General features: G+C 39.2%; 1 protein-coding gene across 3 annotated transcripts in view; it reads left to right on the plus strand.

Annotated features, from left to right (window-relative positions):
* Positions 1–22851, plus strand: part of CILK1 (ciliogenesis associated kinase 1) — a 68665-nt gene extending 45814 nt beyond the window's left edge. For 2 of the 3 annotated variants that reach the window (XM_020993846.2, XM_020993848.2), the window contains 6 exons: positions 3354–3674; positions 7295–7482; positions 7879–8027; positions 9780–9908; positions 16900–17022; positions 18736–22851. In XM_020993846.2, the coding sequence (XP_020849505.1) occupies positions 3354–3674; positions 7295–7482; positions 7879–8027; positions 9780–9908; positions 16900–17022; positions 18736–18890 (1065 nt within the window). In that variant the 3' untranslated portion in view covers positions 18891–22851. The remainder of the gene's footprint in view (positions 1–3353; positions 3675–7294; positions 7483–7878; positions 8028–9779; positions 9909–16899; positions 17023–18735) is intronic. The other variant, XM_078155323.1, reaches the window with a different exon arrangement.
* Positions 22852–24527: the final 1676 nt, after the last annotated feature.

Raw genomic sequence — 24527 nt, forward strand, 5'->3', positions numbered from 1 at the left:
TACAGAAGAAATTCATGAGAAAATTGATGCAGGCCCTGTATAGGATTTTCAATCTTATTATGATATTAAAGGTATAAGTTTTAGTGTTGCTGGGCCTGGAATGCCAATGTTCAAAGTAAATCACTACGGACGACTTAGGGGAAATCCTGTATTAATGTTATATCAGCAAGTGTTCCCTTTTAACAGTGAAGTTGTGGGTTTTTCAGTTAGTTCTACCCCAGACAGCACAGATTCTTGTCATGATGAGGGACATTCCTCTTTTACTGTCCATCGACAAACAGAGCAAGTGAGACAGAAAACTGAAATCAGGCGGCAGCTAGGTGGCACAGTGGATAGAGCTCTGGCCATGGAGTCAGGAGGAGCCGAGTTCAAAATGGGCCTCAGACACTTGACACTTACTAGCAGTGTAACCCTGGGCAAGTCATTTAACCCCGATAGCCTCCCTTAAAAAAAAAAAGGAGGAAAAAAAAGAAAGAAAAAAAGAAAAATTAAATCAGCTTCCCTCCTTGCAGTAGACAGGTTTGGAGAAGGAAATGTGTAATACCTTTTAGAACAGTTTTCCTTTTTAAGAGTTATTACAGTGTAAAAGTCTGGAACTTGAGACATCTAGATGGCTCCTAAGATCCCTCCGAGCTTTAAATCTATGATGCTTTCAAGATGGAACTATCCAGAAGAAATCATTTTGGGGAGGGCACCCGGAGAAAAGTACCAGGATGGTAAATAGTCTGAAGATCTTGCCATACGAGTATCAGTTGAAGGAACTGTTGACAACTAGCCTGTAGAAGAAGACCCAGATGCTGCGTGATAGCCGTCTCTTTGTATTTGAACGGATGGAAAGAAAAAAGAAGAAAAAAAGAAAAGAGAAAGAGGAAGGAATTGAAGTTGTCTGCATTGGTGTGGAAGGGAGGAATTTAGAAGCAATGGGTAAAAGTTGTAGGTAGAGATATATTGGCATGGTAATCAGGAAAAACTTTTTTAAAATATGAGCAATCCTGAAAAATAGTAGGATGCTTTCTGGGGGTAGTGGGCTCCCACTCCCTAGGGGTGTTCAAGCAAAAAACTAGGTGAGCACTTGCCAGATATGTTACAGATTCTTATCCAGATAGAGATTTGATTTCATGGTCTCTGAAGGCCCTTCCAGTTCCAATGTGCTGTGATTCTGATTTTGCATAATAATTTCCCAAGGGTTCTCAGTGACCAAAATGTCACTGTATAACTTGTCTCTTCAAGGACCTGAGCTGAAAGGTGTTTCAATGATGTTTGTTTAGCAGTCGACAACTTTAGAAAGCTCCAGGATCATTTCACTGTGTGGCAGAATTGTATTTTTCTTACACTCCCACAAAGTGTGGAAAAAGGCTTAGATGGCTCAAGTGACATATTTATGACACACAGCAAAAGAAGAAAAAAGAACACACGAAATCATTGATGAAACAAGAATTAGAGTTTAAAACTATAGTCTCAATCCAGTCTGCTTTTCAATAATAACATCAATAATTGCTAGTTGTTGACAATATAAAAAATATTTATAACCAGTACATAGAAAAGCCAAGATTCTTCTTCTTGTTCTTTTTTTTTTTTTTGGCAAGGCAGTAGGGGTTAAATGACTTGACCAGGGTCACACAGACACAGATAGCTTCAAGTGTCTGAGGCCAGATTGCAACTCAGGTCCTACTGACTTCAGGGCCATTGCTCTATCTACTGCACCACCTGGCTTCCCCAAAGCCAAGATTCTTAAGTAATAGGACATTACTATTCTTGAACACTCTGGTTATCTTAGAAAGAAAAAGCTCCATGGGGACAGTATCAGCATAGGATATAAGTTTCTGCATGGCCTGGACCATGTGAAGAAAAAGGCAACATTAAATTGGCTGCATAGATCAGGGCTATTATTGGTTCCTTTAAACCTGTTTTATAATTTATGCTTCATATAGTATATGGGGAGGTGTGATAGACCTAGAGTTAGAAAGACATTGGTTTGAATACTGTTTCTGATAATAGCTAGGTGACTTTGGACAAGTCACATAACCTGTCTGAGCTTCAGTGTCCTCATCTGTAAAATGGGAATGAGTAATAATATCTGTAGTGCCAATCTGGGCCCCAAGTGAAATGATAATGTATGTTGAGCACCTTGCAACTTTAAAGGAGTTTGTAACTATCAGTGAAGCTGCTGGCATAATTCGAACTCTGTCTCAGACACATACTAGCTATATATCCCTGGGTAAGTCACTTATCTCCCTGGATAAACGCAACTCTCCAGGGCTGTAAGTTAAACTCTATCAAACAGCTTGCCATTTCTGGGAGGGGTGTGAGGAGGGAGGGAAAGAGAGAATTTGAAACTCAAAATGTTTTAAAATGAATATTGAAAATTATTTTACATGTAATTGGGGAAAAAATAAAATATCATTCAAAAAAAAAGGACTGTCAGTTATAGATGAACTGTCAGTCTTCATCAGTGGAGGAAAATTCCGTACCAAGAGTTTCCCACAGAGATGAAATTATAGATCTAGACTAGGGATTCTTGAACCTTTCTTTGTCATGGATCCCTTTGGCAGCCTGGTGAAGCTTATGGACCCCATCTCAGAATATTTTAAAATGCATAAAATAAATATATAGGGAAACCTATTATACTGAAATACAGTTATCAAAATAACATTTTCTTAAGTTTACAGGCATTAGGTCAAGAACCCCTGGTCTAGACAACACAAATAAATGTCCACCTGTTGTTTTTGTTGACCCTTGCCAGGTACTTAACCTCAGTTTTCCTCAGTTTCCTCATCTGTAAAATGGAGATAATAATAGAACTACCTTGCAGCGTTTTGTGAGGATTGAATACAATAATATTTGTAAAGTAATTTGAAAATTGTGAAGTGCTAGCCATGATTATTATTGTTGTTGTCATTCTTAATAACCCTTACTTCTCAGGATTATTGTGGTGGTTAAATGAAATAATAATAATAGCTAACATTTAAGCTCATTTCATCCTTGAAACAACCCTGGGAGGTAGGTGTTGTTATCATTATCCCCATTTTACAAATGAAGAAATGTAGGCAAACAGAGGTAAAGCTCTTTGCCCAGGGTCACACGGCTGGTAAGTGTCTGAAGCTGGATTTGAATTCAGGGCTTCCTGACTCCAGGCCCAATGCTCTATCCACTGAGCCACCTAACTGCCCATATATGAAAGATACATGTAAAACAGTTTGCAGACCTTAAAGTGATATATAAATGCTAGCTACTATTGCTATTGTTCCCATCTTCACCATAGTATAACACCTAAGGAACTTGGGAAGAAACTTTGAACACTTTCCTGGGAAGAGTGGTCTTTTACCTAATTCTGTCTACTTTGTTGGTTTCAGGCACTTCGATATCCCTACTTTCAAGTTGGACATCCCCTAGGCAGCACTCCCCATAGCCTTCAGGAAATGGGGAAACCACAGAAAGAATTCCTGGAGAAGATGGGACCACCACCTCATATGAAACCCGTCCCTCCTGCAAACCCCCCTGCCAAACCACATCCCCGGATTTCTTCTCGACCACATCAGCCCAGCCAGCCCCCCCAGCATCTCATATACCCATACAAAACAGAGGCTTCAGCAGCAGATCCTGAGAGCCAGCATCAAGAGGACCAGCCTACTCCAGTGCTTTTCCCAGCCCTCCACAACAAGATCCCTCAGAATGTAAGGCACTTCAAGTGAACTTTTTGAACTCAGGTCCTCCTGACTCCAAGTCCGGAGCTCTACTGGGGTTTTCTTGGGCAAAGAAACTGGAATGGTTTGCCATTTCCTTCTCTGGCTCATTTTACAGACTAGAAAACTGAGGCAAACAGAGTTAAGTGACTTGCCCAGGGTCGCACAGTTAGTAAGTGTCTGAGGCTAGATTGGAACTCAGGAAGGTGGGTCTTCCTGATTCCAGGTCCACCACTCTATCCACCTAGCTGCAGGCCCTAACTACCTATGTGATGTTGGACAACTCATTTAACCCCTCTGAGAAAAGAGGCAAATTTCATCTTGAGGTATGGAAGAATTTCCAAACAGAAATAAAATGGGCATCCTTGGGAGACAGTGGGGTTCCTCTTAGTGGAAGCCTTCAAGCAAAGACTAGGTAATCCCTTGGATTTATTGTATAGGACTATTTTCCAGGTGTGGGTTGGTTCAGTGGCCCTGACAGTTTTCTTTTCAGCTCTGAAATTTTGTGATTCTGGTTTTTTTTTTAATACTTACACACACTAGTTTTTCTTGTTTATTCAATATAGGTTATTTACTGAAAACCTACTGTGTATCGAGCACTATTTTCAACATGGAAGAGAATATAAAAGAAGTAGGAAGCATGGTCCCTGCTTTTAGAGAGCTTTATGTTCTGGAGACAAGAGGGGAATACAGCTAGGTGGGGCAGTTGGTAGAACACTGGACGTAGAGTCAGAAAGACCTGCCTCAGACACTTACTAGCTATATGACTCTGGGCCAGTCACTTCACCTCTATTTGCCCTGTTTCCTCATCTGTAATATGGGGGTCATACTAGTACCTTCCTTCCAAAGTTGGGGTAAGGATCAAATGAAATAATAACTGTAAAACGCTTAGCACAGTGGCTGACACATATTTGGTGCTATGTAAATGTTAGCTATTATCGTTATTATTGTTACACAAGAGATAAAGTATAGCACAAGATAGTATCAGAAAACACAGAATGCTGTGATGAGGACAGTATCTGTAGAGCCCTAAGAAAGAGATTAACAAGAATCTGGGTACTTAGGAAACTCTTCATAAGGACCATTTATTGGTTGGCTCACCATATATAAAGCTACCCCACAAAAAGCTCATAGGCCTGTTAAAAAAGAGAGGTATTCTGATTATCTCTTCTTATGCATAAAAAGCTCAGTTTTTATCCACTCATCCCACTTTTGCAAACCTTTTTGATTTTGAAGACTTTTTTTTTTTGAACTCAGGTTCACCTGACTCCAAGGCCCAAGCTCTATCCACTGCGCCATCTAGCTTCCCCTTTGAAGACATTTCTTGAAGGATCATCAGAATGCATTTTTAAAAGAGAAAGCAATAAGTGTTGCACTGAAAATGGGCACTGGAACTCAGGCCCTGACTTCTTTTTAGGCTGTATAGCATGAAGAATAAGAAGTTTTCTCTAAATGAGGCAGGTAGCAGAAACTCTTAATGCTGTTAGTCCTTCAGGGGCTGCCGATCAGCTTCTGGGTGCAGGGCACAATATTAGCTTCTCTGGGCAATATAAAAATGATATTTCATTGCCTATGAAAATCTTCTGGTTAAAAAATATAGTAAAAAGCAGTTGTTTCTACATAGTTAACAGATAGCAATACAATCCAGTCTAATCAACATTTATTAAGCACCTACTGTATGCCAGGCACTGTGCTAAGTGCTTGGAGTACAATTAATAAAAAGAAAGATAGCCGCTGTCCTCAAGGAGTGGGAGATACTACCCAAAAGGAGGCAAGAGGAGAGGGATTGGTCACTTAGAGGTACCTGGCATGGGAGCATCTTATTCCATGGAGTTGAAACCAGGCAGGACAGCAGATGTAAACTGGAGTGAATTGAGTCCAGTTTCTGCTTTCTGTAAGGGGAGACAATGTCAGGAGTTTGGTACTCTGCCCTGCAGCTCTCCAATCAGAGGAGAAAGGAGGCTGAAGGAGGTGGTGTCAATAAGGCTTGAGATATCAGGGAGGTGGTGAGCTTAGAAGTGATAAGCTTCACCTGAGAGGACTAATTTGGTCTGTGGAATTGAAACTAGGCAGGGCAGCAGGTGGGAAGTGGGATGAGGAGCTGAGAGTCCAAGTTCTGCCCTTTATAAAGGAAGGCAGGGCAGGTAGGCAGTGCCAAGTGCACAGAGTGCTAGATCTAGAGTCTTCTGGCCTCAGATACTAGCTATGTGGTCCTGGGCAGGTCGCTTAACCCTGTTTGCCTCAGTTTCCTCATCTGTAAAATGAACTGGAGAAGGAAATGGCAAAGCACTCTGGTATCTTTGCCAAGAAGACCCCCAAATGGGGTCACGAAGAGTCAGACATGACTGCACCAACTGAACAACAGCAATAAAGGAAGGCATTAGGAGCAGATAGTTCTTAATAAGAAACGTCTCTTCTATTTCATGATTAATTAGCACAATGGTCATATGGGCCTTGACACCAGATTTGTAGGCCCTTGTATAAATGATGATCTGAGTGGTGTTAACTCTCTAATAAATAAGGATAGGATAAGAAGCTAGTCTTCCTGAAAATGTATGGAGTGATGACTAACTTTTTACCAATTAATTTTTTAGGTATTTACAGTCTTCCACAGTTGGGAAATGGTATAATCTGTATTATCCAGGATCAAGATAATAAGTCTAAGAAATTCCAAGATTGGAAATTCCTTTTCCTGATTATAGTTGCATGCAGTAGCCGCAGTCCTGCATTTATTAGGGAAGCAGCAGTATGGTATAGTGGAAAGAATACTCAATTTGGAATCAGAAAACCTGAGTTCAAATCCTACCATCTATCGCCTGTGTAACCTCTCTTGTTCCCCCCTCCCAATGTAAAATTAAAAAATTGATCTAGAGAGGGCAGGTAGGTAGCACGGTGGATGGAGCACCGGCCTTGGAGTCAGGAGGACCTGAGTTCAAATCCAGCCTCAGACACATGACACTTGCTGTGTGACCCTGGGCAAGTCACTTAACCCCAATTGCCTCACCCAAAAAAAAAAAATTTATCTAAATAAGCTCTCAAGACTTTTTGGCTCTAAATCTAGTATCCTTGATTTGTTGAGGAGGGGATACTAAGTGCTAACTATGCAGCCCAGCAGTACAGTGGATTGAGAAACCGAGTTCAAATGCTGCCTCAGATACTTACTTAGATATGTGAGCCTGGGCAAGTCACACAATGATAGGTGCTTACTGAATGTTTGTGGACTGTATACCTCTCTTAGCCTCAGTTTCCTCATCTGTAAAATGAAGATAATAACAACACCACCCTTACAGGATTGTTGTGAGGATCAAATTCGATCTTATGTGTAAAATGCTCTGAAGACTTAGAAGAGCCAAGTGCTGCTTGTTATTATTAATAGCAGACCTTAACTAAGCGCTAAGATGTGTCAGACCTTCTTCTAAGTCTATTGTTCTGCCCTTGTCCTCCAGGAGTCTACATTGTTCTAAGGGGAAGGGGGGAAAGAGCATCTGCTTAAATGTGCAAATGTAAAATAAATTAAAATAATTTATGAGTGAGTGGGGAACATTAGTGAATCCTAGAGGAGTGCTTTTAATGCTGAGCGTTATCTTTTTTCCCCCTTTGTGTGTTTACAGAAAATTTTGGCAGGCTTGGAGCACCCAAATGGTGAAATTAAACCAAAGAGTAGGAGGTGGGGCCATGTTTCCAGGTCAACAAAGGATTCTGATGATTGGGATGATTTGAATGACCTGGATTTCAGCCCTTCCCTCATCAGGACTGATCTAAAAAACAAGAAAAGACAGAGTGATGAAACTCTCTGTAGGCAAGTTTTACATTATTTTCTTTCTGTTTATTATCATCTATATATTTACATTGTCATTTCTCAGAATTTACGCATGTGGTACAAACTCTGGCAGATAATTGGGGAGACTTCCAGGAATAATCCTGGTAATGGGCCGTATTTGTCTTGTGCCAAGGGCCAGCCTAGCTAAATTCAGAGGCTCATTGCCAGCCACTGGGCTGCGAAGGGATGAGTCTTCCATCCCAGCAGCTGTCTAAGGTCATCTATTGAGTGGTATAGGAGCTTTGATATGTATTGTATCTAAGAGCAACCATTACAAAATCACAAATCCCTGAAGTAATGATCTTGCACTGGTGAAAATCACTCTGTGAAGATCATTACTCTGGTGCTAAAATAAAGCATGTTCTCTTGTTACAGATTTGAGAGTGTTTTGGACCTGAAGCCTTCAGAACCCATAGGTACCGGTAACAGTGCACCCACCCATACTTCCTATCAGCGACAAGACACTCCAACATTGCGATCTGTAGCCAAGCAGCATTACTTGAAGCACTCTAGATACTTGCCTGGTGAATAGAAATTATTTATCTTTAACATTACAGGCACTTAACAGATACCTGTTGATTGGTTGGTTGATGAGAAATCGGTGAGGTTCCTTGTCCAGAAAAATGTACTTTAGATGGCAAGACAAACTTTTAGTGGACTATGTAAGAACAAACAAAAACACTAGAAGCATAGTTGTTGAAGCCCATGTCATGAAGCCATCCTATGCTATGTAGTTGGGCTAAGATGGGAGATTTGGACATAGGTACCTTGTGGAGTGTTCTCATGACTACCCACTTATATGTCATTGTGACCTGCCATTTGAAGTCCAGTGAACAGAAAACCCACCCAATTTCCAATTTCCTACTCTTAGATTTAGGCATAGCAATAAGAATGTGGGGCAGTGTTTTTCTTTTTTGAAGGAGTTGATGACCGTCTGTCTATGCTTGAGAAACAGGGGAAAAGGGTGAACACGTGAAATAAATCCTTGTCAAAAGCTGTTGACATTGAGTTTTCTAATGAGGAACTGAAGCTCTGTCTGGAATGACATTCTCAGAATAAAGAAAAGAATTGTCTTCCAGTCTGTTTAGAAAAATTTCAGAATGGTCTTCTAGTGTACAAATACAAGTTGTCTGCCTTTCAGTCTCTTGAGAAAAAATATTCCAGCTAGGAAATAGTAATAGACGTTTTTGTTGTTCATTTTTCAGTTGTGTTTGACTCTTCATGACCCCATTTAGGTTTTCTTGGCAAAGATACTGGAGTGTTTTGCCATTTCCTTCTCCAGCTCATTTTACAGATGAGGAAACTGAGGGAAACAGGGTTAAGTGACCTGCACAGGGTCACAGTATCTGAGGCCAGAACTGAATTCTGAATTCTCCAGGCCTAGCACTGTATCTATGGCGCCACCTAGCTACCCACTAATAGATATTAGTCATGAGAATTATGGTATACTGCCCTTAGGAAACTTTTCTGTTACATGGATCAAATATAGGTTTACTGAGTGGTTACCAATTTGGATTAAGTATATTGAGTCAGAGATTCAAGCAGATAGTCAAAGGCAGAGGGAGACAATACACATGGGAGGCCAACCTTGGATTCAAGAAGATTCACAGGTGCAGCCTTTGACACATACTAGCTAGAGGCAGCTGGGTGATGAATAGAGTGTCAGGCCTCGAATCAGGAAGATGACTCTTCCCAAGTTCAAATCTGGTCTGAGACACTTACTAGCTGTGTGACCCTGGACAAGTCATTTAACCCTGTTTACCCCAGTTTCCTCATCTGTAAAATGAGCTGGAGAAGGAAATGGCAAACTGCTCTTGTACCTTTGTCAAGACAACTCCTAATGGAGTTATGAAGGGTTGGAAATGACTGAAAAATGACCAAACAATAGCAACAGATAATTAACCATTGGCAAATCACTTAATTTATCTATCTCTATTGTGACTCTCCCTTTCTTACTCTCGATTTCTGTCTAAATTTACTGAATCTAAATCTGATCACCATCCAGATAGGCTTCTATTTAACCTGCATGTCATACTTACATATCTCCCATGGCCAATATAGTGTATGTGTAAAATATGTACACTTATCCAAAGAAATATTGTGGAGATAAAACTCAATAAGACCTGGCAGCTTTCATGGTTAGTTTTATAGGAAATGTTTAATTGTTTATTAAACTAAATGTTTAATTTAATTTAATTCAGGTTTTATATTATTGCTGTTCTGAATCTTGATGTAAGACTAAATATACAAATTACTTTTTAATTGTTTCCTATTAGGGATAACTATTAGAAATGGCATACTTCCAAATCCAGGCAAGGATTTTCTCCCACCTAATTCATGGTCTGGTTCTAGTCTCTCTGGAAAATCTTCTGGTTCAGTATCAGGAATCAGCAGAATGAATTCAGGTGAGTAATGATGAAATGCGAACAGGTAGCAAGCAGATTACCCTGGATTTAGCAAATTCATGAGAAGCACTTAATGCAGTTAATGCCCTTGTTTTTGCCCTTTCAGGTTTTATTGTACTGCACTGAGCTATTTTCTCCTTCTCTTGGGGGGGTCTGTAGAAACTACTATGACAATATCCCTTCCCTTTCTACCTCAGTTGATTACCTACCCAAATGTTCTGTCCTGCTTCCCTTTCTAGTTTCTACATTTCCTCACATAACCGTGTCTTCTTAGTATAAAATTCTACTCTACTTCTCCTTTTGATTAAGATCTATCCATAAAGGGAAATTTTCTAATCATGAGTTCCATCCAACTGTGAGGTTGAATTTACTCAGCAGTATTGGAAATTCTTCAGTTAACCTCATGGTGTTTTATATTTTATACATATGTGTATATAATATTTGAGAATATGGGTTTTGTTTCTGGCTTTCTTCTTGGGTGTCACCTTCTATGAATTATTGGTTCTCTCACTAATATATTCTTGTTCCTCTTTTGTGTCTTCTGGTTGTTGTTTGGTTTTGTTTGTTTTTTGTGGAATCTGGCTTGGCAGATATCCAAGAACAGTTTTCTCATTTCCCTTCTATTCTCCAGTGTAATGCCTTCCTGATCAGGTTCACAAGACCCCTAGCACATAGATTTTTTGATCAGTATTTGTTAGGTGCACTCCTTTCTGACTGAAGAAGCTTTCTTTCTTATATTTAAGCCTTGGTCCAAAAGACTGAATTCCAGTCTTAAACACAATCTTCTATTACTGCCTAAAAGTTATCATTCCTGTATTTTAAGTGATAGGAAATCCAAATCCTCTTTTCAAACAACATCATCTTTTACATTTTTTTCTATTTTTCATTTTGTAATTGTCTCTTTTGTTTTTATATCACTTTTATTGTGAAATATATTCCTCCCCTATCCAGTGAGCTATTTCTGTAACAAAATAAGAAAAGAGAAAAAACAAAGTATTTCAGCAAAACTAAGACACACATTAGCCGAATCAGACAGATTATATAATCTTCTGCACTCATAGTGCCCTTCCTCTGCAAAAAAAGGAGGGAAGTGAATTTTCTAATATCTTCCCTGAGAAAATTAGTCATCCTAATTGCACATTGTTCAGTTTCCTTGTTAGTGTTCTTTCTATTTAGTCACTGATTATGTTATTTTCTTGGTTGTTCTTACTTTGCTCCATACCTTTCTATATATATCTTCTAGTCCTGCTCCAAATTCATTGCATTCACCATTTCTTATAGCACAGTTCCATTCATATATCACAATTTCCTTAGCATTTCCCCCAATTGATGGGAACCTACTTTCTTCCTTATTCTTTGCTACTCTAAGTGCTACCATGAGTCTTTTGGTGTACATGGGAGGTCTCTGTCTTTGAGCTCCTTGGGTAGTATGTTATCTTGTAATGGGATCTCTGCATGAAAGGTTATGGCCATTTTAATGATGTTTAACCTAATTCTAACACATATCCAATCAATATTCAAATTTTGACATTTCTACACAACATTTCACACATCTGATGCTTTCTCAGGATTCATATAGCCACCACCTTAGTTGAGTTCAGCTGCCTCATCACCTCTTGTATAGACTATTGCAAAAGAATCTTAATTGATCTCCTTTCAAGACTCACTGTTCTAATCCATACTCTACAGAGCTGCCCAAGTGATATTTCTAAAGCTCAGGTCTCATCATGTCCCTCTCATACTCAATAAATTCAAATGGCTCCCTATTACTTTTAGGATCAAATAAAAACCCTTCTGGATGGTTTTTAAAGTCCTAAGCAATCTTTCTAACTTAAGGCCATTTCCTATGTCTGAATTTCGCTCCCTCTCACTTCCACCTCAGAGAACCCCTCACTTCCTTCAAGACTCAGCCCAAGCATTACCTTCTACAAATAACACCAGTTTCCCCCTTTTGATTTGTGGGGGACTGGACAACCCACTGCCCCCTTGGATCACTTATCTGTGAGCCAAATCTATAAGGTTTTTTCACATATTCATAATCAGAATTTTGTAAGTCAGGTTACAGATCAAACTACTTAGAGGGCTCATAATGGATAATTTTGAGAAGAGAGATTTGCATGTCACTAAGATAACCAGGAGAACTTAAACATAAATTAACATCAAGTCACCCACTCCCAATGTCCATTTAATCAGCACATTTTGAGTCCCAGATGTCCCAGGTAGTCGTCTGGTCCCTGGATACCTTCTCTTGTACGTTTTGCAATAGGCTTTCATTCTCAGGGCAGCTAAGAAGGGTTCAGTGAAGCAAAGGTCCACACGGACTGTTTGTGTTCAACCTTGTGGTAGGACATTCTAAGCTCGTATTGATCTGATCAGCCACAGTTGGACACACTAAAATTTGATTCTACCATAGTGATGTCATTTTAGTCCTCTTCAGAGATGAAGGACAGAAACAACAACAGTGAAGAGAACTCTGCTTCTCTGATTTCAAATCACTTGTAGAGGTTGCTAAATAATTCTGTTAAATCTGCTAGTAATAAGACTTAATACAATTTAGCACAGTCTCTTAAATTTGGTTCTCCAATCCTGAAGCTTTAGAGAATTTCAGAGTTTTTTTTGTATACCACTTGCTGTTTTTATATTTACTTAAACACTGTACCTGATATAATAATCTTAAAAAAAAATTTATGAGGGTCTAACTTGTAAAATGAACTTTTCTGTCTTTTAAAATATCAGATACTTTGAAAATAGAAACATAATTTGACCTTCTTTACAATTATTAATACAATTTTATATGTAAAACCCTTAATCCAATTTTGGAAACTTATTACTGAAACATAACCAAAACCTGAATTTTTGTACTAGATACATGTAGAAACCAATCATATGCATTTGTGTATAGTTCTTACAGAAAAAAAATCTAATCCTGTTACTTTCTCGAAATTTACTGTTGTATTTAATTAGACAACTTTTACATTACATCTTTTGTCTTATTACTTTGTCTAATTCTCCCTTTTGTAGGATATTATGCCTCTATTATAATTTGGCCACAAATACAGATTAAAATTGAAAGATGTTTCATACTTGCATGCTATTTTAGTTACTCAGAGATATTCCAATATCAGCCTATTAATTAGTAGGTTTAATATTGTATTTACAAAATTTCTGCTACTCACCTGCCCTTATTATAGAAATTTGATATGAAAGGATAAGGAGGGATATAGTTATAACAGTGTCAAGGTTCGTCCCCTCAAGGGCACAGACTGACCTGACATATATCATAACAGGGAAAAAAACTCTTGCCTCTGTTTGATTCTGGGCACAAGTCACATATGACAGCCAGTCATGTAGTCCCAGTGTATCAAAAGCTAAGGCTCAGATTAACCAGGTGGGAAAATTTCCTGTTCAGTGAGGAAATAGCATAATGAGGAAACTGAGTCAAGAGGACTCATGCCAGGGTCATCCCCAAAGCTTTTCCTAGGCATAGACATCCACCTTTAGCAGTTCCTCAGATGGCAGCACATGTCATTTTCTACTACTGCCTTCGTGACAACCTTCCCTGTAATCAAAACTCAAAACAATAATGAATTATAGTCCCAAGAATTTTTACTTCAAATAGCAAAATTTCTCAAACTACATATTAGGGCTTGAATATCTTTATTTGTGTTCCCCTTACAGTTAACACTTCTTTTGTCTTTTACTTATGAAGGATAGATTAGAGCTAACCACATTCTGGGGTTTCAGACATACATCAAATACCTGAGAGTTAACTCATATTAATATATTGAAGTTACATCTTTAAGCCACCGTATACATGTTCATAATTTTTGTAAGTAGTATTCAAACATTTTCAAAGTAAAATACTTTATTATGGTAAACTTATTATAATTATCTGTTTTAAAACAATATACCCCATAATGCCTGTTTTTATCACATTCTTTTAAAAGGTCTATTCATAATCAGATTAAAAGGGAAGTTAATGTTTAACAGCATTTCTGATAGAATGGTTTCCCAAAGTATTTTACAATAGAGAATTTAGAAATACAATAATAACATGCACAATATCCTGTATTTAAAACAAGAAAGATAATTTCTTACCACACAATACCAATTCAGCCAAATATATTTCCCAATTATCCTACATAGTACATCATTAATCTTTATTACCTTTGTAATTTTGTGCTAATCATATCTACAATCCAGTAAGTAATGCATTCAACTTAAGAAACAATTTTAGTAATAGTCAGCATTTGTATAGTGCCCACCAAATGCCAATCACTCTGTTAAGCACTTTACAATCATTGTATCATTTTGATTCTAGCAACAACCTTGGGAGGTGGGTACCATTATTATTTTCCTCTTTACAGATCAACAAACTAAGGCAAACAGAGATGACTTGCTTAATATCACACAGCTAACACATTTCTGAGACCACAAGGCAAGTCATGGCTCCTTGAATTTTTTCCAGCATTTTTGTTGCTGTCATTCTTGTTGTCTAACACCTTTATTTGAGAACCTGATCTGAGATGAAAGGGGCTCACGGGGTTAGTGGAGGAGGGTCTTTGAGCTGGCGTGGAAGTCAGAAGGCAATCTCTGAGCTTGGAGTGGGGGATGGATCTGGGGGTCCCTGATCTAAACAACCTTTTCTCTCTTCATGCTCAAAGAAGGATTAACAAAAGGCAGCTACTTAAATTTCAGATAAATGTTAAAATGTAAACCTTATATCTTTTCTTCCCTTTATGCTAAGCCACCTTCCTTCATTACACCAAAATAATAGCTCTATCAATCTTCGGGCAGGGGATGGGGGGGAATGATGCATTTACCCCTGAAACTTTTACAGAATTTATGATAAAACTGCTCCCTGATCTCCTAAACTCTTCTGTTCCTCTTCAGAAACATTATAATGTCTAGCAATGCTTTTGGGTAACTTTGGGCATCCCTCATGCCTGCCCCACCAATTGCCAAGAGGTGGTGGCAGCTTTGATGAGTCTCACTGCATCCTGGATACACATGCAGGGAAGACAACAGAACTCTCCCTCGTTCATGCCAGGGTGGCAAGTGAATGCCTGAGTATCTCACAGAAGGGCTTCAACAGCAGTCACTCATCACCTTTTATCTTCCTTTGGCCATTACTAGATGAACACTTTCCTGGTGGCCTGGGTAATTCTACCTTTTCAATCCTTAGAGATCAAAAGGTCCAGCTATACTCTTTATACGAAGAGCCTTACACCTATTACTTAACTCCAGACATTTAACAATTCAATGATGTTAGACTTAGAGTCAGGAAGACCTGGATTTGAATCCTACCCAGGCACTTAGTAGCTGCATTTCCCTGGGCTTTACCTCTCTGGGCCTCAGTTTCCTCATCTGTAAAATGAGGCAGTTGGATTTGATAACCTCTTAGGTCCTTTCTAGTTCTAAGTCTATGGTCCTATGATCCATTTTTCCAGTGTCAAGTCAAATCAGTAAGCATTTATTAGCTTACTATGAACCAGGCATTTTGCTAAGTTCTAGGAATACAAATATGTGTTTGTCCTCAAGGGAAGCTCCTGTGGTCTCCTCATCAAAACATTCATTATCCCTTGTGGCCTTATCTTGTGGAATATCCCTTCCTTTCCCACTACCCTGAGTTCAGCTTCCTTGTGTTGGTAGAGAAGCCTTCAGAGAACCAGGAAAAAATGTTTTGCTTTAGGGGGGTTTTTTGCTTTATTTTAGGAGGGAGAAGGGAGAAAGGGCAGGGCCTCCATGCTCCAAAAAAAAAAAAAAGATCCCAAGACTTGCAGAGTATAGGGGTTAAGATCTGGTGAAACTTCCCTTGGCCTTGAAAATCTTGGAGAGAGGGTACAAATTTGGCCTGGGCCTTATCCATATCTGCCAGAGGTCTCTGTATTGAACAGCCTGTGGAAGTAAGAGAAGCTGGTAAATTCCAGGTAAAGTTTGGCTCTACACAATGGATTGGTTAGGCTGACATGTGAAGTGGAGCTGAATGCCAATCCATTTAGTGCCCCACTATCAAATCACTCCACTGAGTTCCCCTATCCCCTCTGTTTTGTTGTAAGTGGGGCAGCCACAGGTTAGGAGGCAGGGAAATGCAGTATAGGGAAAACCAATTCCCTGGAGAGCATTTATATTTCATGTAGGGGCAGAATGCTGGACTTGTATCTAGGAACACCCGTCTTAGAATTGTGCCTTGGATACTTATTAGCTGTGTGACCCGAACCAAGTCACTTAGAGACCTAACATTTTTATGCCTCAGTTTCCTCAACTGTAGAATGAAGGGGTAGAATTTGATGGCCTCTAAGGACCTAGAAAGGACCTAGCGAGATTTTCACACTATTGGAGGCATGGGGGAACTGAGACTGATGAGAAAACAGCATATGTGTGTCTCCTGTCACTCACTCCCTGAGTGGATGCCATTCATAACTGCTGGCATGCTTAAAATTGTTATTTCCCTTTTCCTTTATTTTTCTGTGTGCCCCTTGCTTGGCATGAACTCCATTATCACCTCTTCAAATTCCTAGTTTCCTTCAAAGCTTAGCTCAGACACCATCTCCTACATGAGAGTCTTCCACATCCATCCAGCTTCAAGGGGTAGCTAGGTGGCACAGTTGATAAAGTGCTGGGCCTGGAGTGACGAAGACCTGAGTTCCACTTCAGATACTTATAGTTGTGTGACCCTGGGAAAAGTCACTTCACCTTTCTTTGCCTCCACTTCCTCAACTGTGCAATAGGGATACCTTACCTCTCAGGATTATTGGGAGGATCAAATGAGACAATAGTTGTAAAGTGCTTTGCACATTAAGTTCTTTATAAATGTTAGCTATTAGTAATATCAGTACTCTCACTCCCTGCCCTTGTAGTCACTTTATCTTTATTTACTTATTGTGCACATGTTGTTACGTCCCAGTATGATGCGAGCTGACCCTCAGGAAGTCCCCCAGTTTATGTGGCGCCTCACTAATGGACTTTCTTTCCCCTTGTTGTACACCAGTTGTTTCTGGCTATTCAGGATCTGGCAGACTGACTGGTAGCTATCTCCCTTCATTTCTGAAAAAAGAAGTGGGTTCTGCGGGACAGAGGGTGCACCTAGCCCCTATTTCAGATCCTTCTCCTGGTAAGTTCAGTTAACAACGATGCACAACAGCTAGACAGAAGCCCCATTTCCCAACAGGGAAGACTCAATGTCTGTTAGACTTTCTGGGCACTGCCCCAATCATCCTGCCCAACAGCTAGATAAAGAGAAGTAGTGCAAGTGTGAGGCAGTGAGGAGTGTGGTAGAGTCAAGCACTTCCCACAAGACGGAGCCTGGAAGTTGATGGTTGGGTTTCTGGAAGATAAGACTTCACCATTTTCCTTACCTTTCCAAATGCAGAAGAAAATAGTCCACACACTTCTTTGAGCAAACATCCATAAAAGACATGTTTATACTTTATAAGCAATTTGTTTGAAGTACATTTCCTCCTCACCTCTGGAGCCTAGAATCTTTGATTTCCTTCAAAGCTCAGCTCAAATATTACGTTTTACAAGGTGTCTTTCCTTATCCTCTCTGCTGTCTTAGCCAGCTTAGTGGCACAGTGGATAGAACTCTGGACCCAAAGTCAGGAAGTCCTGAGTTCAAATCCTAGTCACTTCCTGGCTGCGTCAACCTGGGTAATAATGCAGTATTGCAATAGAGGTGACACTAGGTGGTACAGTAGATAGAGTGCCGGGCCTGGAGACAGGAAGACTCATCTTCCTGAGTTTAAATCTGGGCTCAGACACTACCACTTAACCCTGTTTGCCTCAGATTCCTCATCTGTAAACTGAGTTGGAGAAGGACATGGCAAACTACTCCAGTATTTTTGCCAAGAAACCCTGAATAGGGTTACAAAGAGTTGAACATGATTGAAAAAGAACTGAACAGTAGAGATAGAATTTAGGGCTATGTGATACAGGGGCATTCACCCACCTCCACCTTGTGGCTTATTTGTGAAGTGGTTTAGAGCCATTTTTTAGAGGTAGTTGGAGGGATTTGGGTGAGAGCTCAAGCAAGTCACTGCTTTTACTCCACCATCTTGGCTCTGCCTCTGTGAAGTGGTTGAGTTGCAAATACAGCACATTAGGCAAGTTACTTAACCTGTATCTACCTCAGTTTCTTAACTATAAAATGGAAGAGGGGGAAAATAATAGCATCCATCTCCCACGGTAGTTGTGAAGGTCAAATAAGAGAATGTTTGTATCGTGTTTTCCACTTATGTTATTGTTCAGCCATGTCCAACTTTTCATGACCCCATGTACCACATTGCATGCCAGGCCCTTCTATCCTCCATGACCTCTCCAATTCTGTCCAAGTTTATGTTTGTTGTTTCCTTGAAACCATCTTTCCATCTCATCCTCTGCCATCCCCTTTTCCTTTTGCCTTCAATCTTTTCCAATATCAGGGTCTTTTCCAGTGAGTCCTATCTTCTCATTATGTGGCCATAGTATTTAAGCTTCAGCTTGAATATTTGATCTTCCAATGAATAGCCTGAATTAACTTCTTGCCTAACTTATAGTAGCCATTTAATAAATGCTTCCTTCCTTCCTTTCTCTCCCTCTTGAAATTACTTTGCACATACTTTATATTTAGCAACTTGTGTTCATGTTGTATCCCCCAGTAGAATGTAAGCCCCTGCAGTCTAGGAACCATTATGGTTGTCTTTGTGTACCCATCACCTCCCACAATTAGGTACACATCAGAAGTGCCCAGTAAATGTTGTTGAGTACAAAGAGAGCCAAATAAAAGCGGATTCCAGTTCTTTCTTTCTTTTTTTTTTTTGATGGTCATCATTCACTTTTTTTTTTGCAGGTTATGCTTCACTGAAGTCTGTGAGACCTCATCACAATCGACCCCTTTTCCATACTCAGCCCAGAAGTACCCCAGGATTACTGCCTCGGCCACCTGCAGTCCAGCCGGTCCATGGACGTACTGACTGGGTTTCTAAATATGCATCCCGACGATGACAGACGTGAAGCACTTTGCACTGAAAAGCAGGAATCTTTTCATCAAATAATTATGGTGAAGGAAACTGTCTTACCTGCAATAAACATGAGAAAAGATAAGCAAAGGCCTCTCCCCAACATATTATAGTTATTTTCTGCAATCAAGATATTTCAATATTCCTTTTTTTTTTAGTTTTTTAAAAATATTAATTTGAATCCAACGTTGTACCTTTTTCGTACAAAATTATTTTGTTCTATAATTGGGTCCTATTATTTTCTTAAACAGCAGCATTTTGTATATAGGAGATTACGTTTTGGCATTTTATACAGGAACCTTTATAATGAACTTAGAAAAAAAAAGACTTTTATTTGGGGGGTGTCCAGGTAATATTTTATACAAATAAAGAAATGCAGTGAAACTAATGCAGTATTGCAACATAGGTGCAATTTAGGGCTCTATGATACAGGGGCATTCACCTCCGCCTTGTGGCTCTTTGTGACGTGGTTAAGTTGCAAATATGGTACATTAGGCACATCTAGCCTTCTCTGACAAACTGGCTTGGTTTCAGTACTGTAAAAGTGATTCCCAGCTTTTCAGATCCCCTATTTTTCTTGGTGTGAATTTGTAGAACTATGATTCTCCACTCCTAAAAGAATTATAGCATTTCTTGAATTTCACTTTGAGAGTTTTCTAGCATCTTTTGAAATTATTGGAGACATCCTAAGGTATTGCAAAGTGAGGTTTGGGGATCACTATAAGAGACCTTCATATTTCCCTTTCTATCCATTTTGAAAACAGATTAACCTGTGGGGAGAGGTACTCCTATAAGTAATTGTGTGCACACACAAAATTGGGTTTTTGATAAGCAAAAGCCTGTGTAATCTAAAGGCTAACACAGACAGTTTGAGTTTGTGTTCCTGCCTCACAATGAGTGCTAGCAGACATAGACAGTGGTGTTTCACCTTGGCAGGGGAGTTTCTCTCTCCCACCCTCACCCCCATCATTCCAAGTAGAATTTTACATACATTGCACATCTCTAGGTCTGGTTAGGACTAGACACTATATAATTCCACTGTCCCTGCCAGATACTTCATGGCAGTCTAATGAGCAGCAAGGACTTGGGCTCTCTCTGGTTTGCTGGGAAACCAAGTTAACAGTAATGCTAGTGTCAACAATGTGTCGCATTTGAACTTAATCATTAATTTCTCTCAAGCAAAGGGAAGATAAACTGTATTTATCTGGCAGAGGCTGCTCCTGGGAGAGGAATGTTTACAGCAACATTAAAAATGACAAAGCTGGTTTGTAGGCAGAAAACATAAAAGGTTAAGACCTATTCTTGACCTCTCTGTAGGCCTCTTCTGCTTCCTTAATGGGTTCCCTAAGGGTAAAAGGGAAAGTGTTTTCCAGTGAAAACAAAAGTATTTGTGGTTATTTGGGTCCATACCTGTGATTTCATCCTTATATGGAATTCCCAGTGTAGAAACTCCCATCACAGATACAGACTAACAACTTATCTGTAACTGATAGCCTTAGAACTGACTGAGGCTCCTGGAGTTAGCTGCCCGTAGCCATGCAGGTAGTGGGGCAGGATCTTCCCAGTTCTAAGGCCAGCCTCATGCTGCCTCTAGCAGAGCATAGTGATTTCAAATTTTTTGAAGCATTTGAACGTGATTAACATTTTAATAGTGAGTGAACTCAAATTCAATATCTAACCTATTCCTTTTCAGATCTCCCAAGTTCAAGAGTCCCATGTTATAAATTGTTGCTTCATTGCATCAAGTTATGGCATGAAAGAATGACTAATGGCTTTTCAAAGGTGTCTTATTTGAAATTGGGAGTATCTTATGCACTGAGAGTTATCTGGCTCAAAAATTTGCAGTCTTCTATCAACCAGCCTTATATCCTTTGCTGAACCTAAGGGAGCAAAAAAAAAAAATGTTTTTTTAAAGCACACAGTGGATATGGGTTTGGTCTTTGGACTATTATGTTTTATTGCTGGCAAACTAGCAGCAAAATTTAAAAAAGGAAATGATATCTTTATATATGCAAGCCCACTTTGCAGGTGCATTCATTCATTTTATTGTATGGTATAACCAGTTGATTTCTTAAAGCAACATGAAATGTCTTTTCAACGATGGCTTTTTTAGTATGCTAGCTAGTAAATATTTATTTTCTATCCTGCGTCATTACAAAAATTCAGTTTATGTGAAGATGAGCATATACTGCTTTGGTGGGGAAAGCTGTTTTCACATTGCAAACAGAGCCCTTGAGAGACCATAAGTGAGACACATACCTTATTTCTATCAGGCTCTAATTTATGTTGAATGCATTGAATATTATAAATTCCTAACACTGGATTTGCACGTTTCCCAAAAGCCCAGTTCTTTTTACAGAAGTATAAAGATGTTTGTACGATGTTCTGTTAAGACTGACCTATAAGAAATATTTTTTCCTATTTTTTTCTCTGCCTTCAGAAGTCTCAACAGCTTTCCTTGGCAAGGCCCAATGAAGTTACCTGTATGTAAAGGATAGAACTGTTTCATAAAAGGGAAAACAATGGTTATTAACATTTAGAGTGATTCTGTCATCTAACTGCAGACTTAAAAGTGCTCTTTGATTTGCCAAATGGGTAAAGGACAAACTGCATATTCCAAATCCGTTTAGCAGAGACAAATGATGACTGTTTCTCTTAAGTAGAAATGAATAACTGCCACATTGTTAGCTTTTGTTTTAACAATATTTATTTATTATGCAAGACACTTAAAAAAAAGCATGATGAACTTAATGGTATTGATGTGGGACTATACCTCAGCTAATCACTTTGAAGGAAAAAGCACAGCATGCTATCAGTAATGGCTACAGATGCAACTCTTGTGCTGTGTTCAAATATGTCCAGAAACAATAATCAGAGTTTTAAATGCAAATGTAGGCATAGCTCTGCTTTAAGAAAATCCAATATTTGGAAAAACTGTATTTACAGGGAAGATGAATTAGTCGTGGTGGTGGTGGTGGTGGTGGTGGTAGGGTGTGTGTGTGTGTGTGTGTGTGTGTGTGTGTGTGTGTGTGTGTGTGCGCGTGGAGGGGGGTGGTGGATGGGGAGGAGATTGGGAAAGATTTGTTTTGCCATAGCCTACCACTCTTATATATAGGGGTTATTTGGGGAAATTGTGTAGGCAACTTTTATGCATATTGCTGATTCAATCCCTCCCCTCTCCCATGGTTGACAAAATCAGAACTTGACCCTTGATCAATATTTACATGCAATTCTTGCTTTGTGTGATTGAATCGTTCTCATGTTGTCTGAAAGTTCAAATATAGGTCATGTCAGGAGAGTGTCCCCACTGCGCATCCTTTCTAGACAAACCATTTCCCTCATAGAAATTATACCAGTCAGTCATTGCTTCGTGCCATTTCCAAGAAAGAATGCAGGCTGACAGCTCACTATGTGAACAAAAGCAATATGTTCATGAGAAAACATTTTCACATGCAAACCTTTTACATATTTGATGCTAACTGTAGCAACTCGGATGTCCAATAGATGTTCTTGACTTTTTAAGGATGATTTTAAAATGTTCAATTCAATGTACTGTACTTTTGTATAAGTTTATGTGAAGACCTTCTTTTAGATAATGTTACAGAAGCTGAGTCAAGGGTGAGCAACACATTAATCCAGAAAATCATTTTTCCCTGTATGCCTTGTGCTAATCATTTTGAGCTAAAAAACTGATAGGATGGCTGAGTCCAAGACTCACCTCAGTTACCCAGTTGGTAAGGCCATTTAATTAACTGATGATTTCCAAATATTTGAGTGAGTTTATATTTTTAATGCAAATAAAGAAACAAATAAAAGAAAGAAGAAGGAGGAAAATGTCATTTTCGGGGAAAGCCCACAATATCCAATACCCCTCTTGAAATACTGTGTTGTATGGCTTTTTAAAAATACCAATTAGCTTTGGCCCAAATAAAGGTACTTTTAAGAAGTGTCGGTTTGAGAGTTTGTTTCTGTATTTGCTTTGTACCATTCAAGGATGAGGTTGATATTTCATAATTTTGTTCTTGCTGGGAAGTTCCTCCACGATTTTAATATTCTCTTTGACATGGAGTACATTGACTCCCATCACATTTACAAAGTAAAGGTGCAGCAATCTGCAGATGTTTCTCCTCTAATTTGGGAGTTTCATAATTTGATTTTTTATTCAGTCAGCAGTAAATGCCAACTGTGTGCCAAGTACTGTGTTAAGCTCAAGAATACAGAGAAAGGTAAGAGACAGTCCCTGCTCTCAAGCAGTTCACAGTCCAATGGGTGAGACAACATGCAGACAAACTATGTAGAAACAAGATATATCCAAGATGAACTGGGGACAATCAAGAGAGGGCAGGTACTACCACTAAGGGGAAATCCATAAAATCTTGTAGAAGGTGGGATTTTAGTTGAGATTTGAAAGAAGACAAAGAACGCAAGAGATGGAGATAAGTAGGGAAGGAATTCTAGGCACGTGAGGACAACCAGTGAAAATGCTGAATAAAATGAGCCTCAGTTTATTTATCTGTGAAATGATGATAATGGAGTGAAAAGGAATGTCTCATATGAGGAACAACCAGGAGGTCAATGTCACTAGACTTCAGAATACACCAAGATAGGATGTGAGAAAACTAGAACGTTGGGAGGGAACCTGGTTTTTAAGGGCTTTGAATGCTAAATAGAGAATTTTATAAGTGATTCTGGAGGTGATGGGGAGCTACTGGAGTTTACTGAATATGTGTGTGTGTGTGTCGCATGGTCAGACCCACACTTTAGGAAGATTAGCCAGCTAGAAGATTTAACACACACACACACACACACACACACACACACACACATATTTTCTTTTAGAATTCATTAGAAAAAATTGAGTTTCAAATCCCTTTCCTCCAGTTCTTCCCTCATCCATTGAAAAGGCAAGTACTACAATATCAATTATAAATGTAAAGTCATGAAAAACATTTTCATCTTGGCCTTGTTGAAAAAAAAGATGAATAAGTGAAAAAAGTATGCTGCAATCCATACTCGAGTTCATCAGTTCTCTTGGGATATAGATAGTATTTTTCACTGTGAGTCCTTTGGAATTGTCTTGGATTATTGGTGATGATAAAGTAGCTAAGTCTTTCATAGTTGATCATCATTACAATATTGCTGTTGCATACGATGTTATCCTGGTTCTGCTAACTTCACATCAATTCATATAAGTAGAAGACTTTCTGAAAATCTAGTTCAGAAAACCTACTTTTTATACCTTCTACTACGTGTAGCCTGAATCTTCCTTGAGGGTGGCCCCCTGAAGCTGTCTGTGTAAAACCATAGCTCACAGGCCTCTGATGTTTCTCTTTTATTCTGACCAGCTAGAGGTTGCATTAATTCAAAACAAATGTATTTAATTAAATGATGTTATTTAGTAGGGTCCAATGTTTCCTAACTCCTTGTTAGGGGTTTTCTTGGCAAAGATACTGGAGTGGTTTGCATTTCCTTCTGCAGCTCATTTTACACATGAGGAAACTGAGACAAACAGGGTGAAGTGACTTGCCCCAGGGTCACCCAGCCAGGAAGTGTCTAAGGCCAAATTTGAATTCAGGAAGATAAGTCTTCCTGTGAACTGAGTGTCTAAGGCCAGAGTTGAATT

Source organism: Phascolarctos cinereus, unplaced genomic scaffold, assembly GCF_003287225.1.
Source record: "Phascolarctos cinereus isolate Bilbo 61053 unplaced genomic scaffold, phaCin_HiC Scaffold_5;HRSCAF=322, whole genome shotgun sequence".
Classification (NCBI taxonomy): Eukaryota; Metazoa; Chordata; class Mammalia; order Diprotodontia; family Phascolarctidae; genus Phascolarctos; species Phascolarctos cinereus.